The following is a 254-nucleotide window of genomic DNA, read 5'->3' as shown; positions in this document are numbered from 1 at the left end:
GGTCCAGGGTGTGTGGGGGGCCAGGCAGAGGCTCACCAGCATGGGGAAGGTGTATTTTTGGTCCTTCTCTTGCAGGAAGATGAGGACGTCCGTCATCAGCAGCACCAGGACATCTGGAGGGGTGTGCGGGAATGTGGGGGTGAGGTTTGGTGTTGGTCACCCCCCCGCCCCCTGCAGAGCACCAGGGACCCTTGAGTCCCAGCGCTGCTCCCAGATTGGTCTGTGGAGGGTGAGGGGATCTGGCACCCCTGTGC

At 63.0% G+C, this 254-nt stretch overlaps 1 protein-coding gene across 1 annotated transcript in view; it reads right to left on the bottom strand.

Annotated features, from left to right (window-relative positions):
• Positions 1-36: 36 nt before the first annotated feature.
• Positions 37-254, bottom strand: part of ARHGEF2 (Rho/Rac guanine nucleotide exchange factor (GEF) 2) — a gene marked incomplete at both ends in the record, with an annotated part of 3,899 nt that continues 3,681 nt past the window's right edge. Inside the window, one exon of the mRNA XM_010194900.1 lies at positions 37-113. Within this exon, the coding sequence (XP_010193202.1) occupies positions 37-113 (77 nt within the window). The remainder of the gene's footprint in view (positions 114-254) is intronic.

This window comes from Mesitornis unicolor, unplaced genomic scaffold (assembly GCF_000695765.1).
Source record: "Mesitornis unicolor isolate BGI_N332 unplaced genomic scaffold, ASM69576v1 scaffold30031, whole genome shotgun sequence".
NCBI classification, from domain to species: Eukaryota; Metazoa; Chordata; class Aves; order Mesitornithiformes; family Mesitornithidae; genus Mesitornis; species Mesitornis unicolor.
This window is presented reverse-complemented; position numbering and strand designations above follow the sequence as displayed.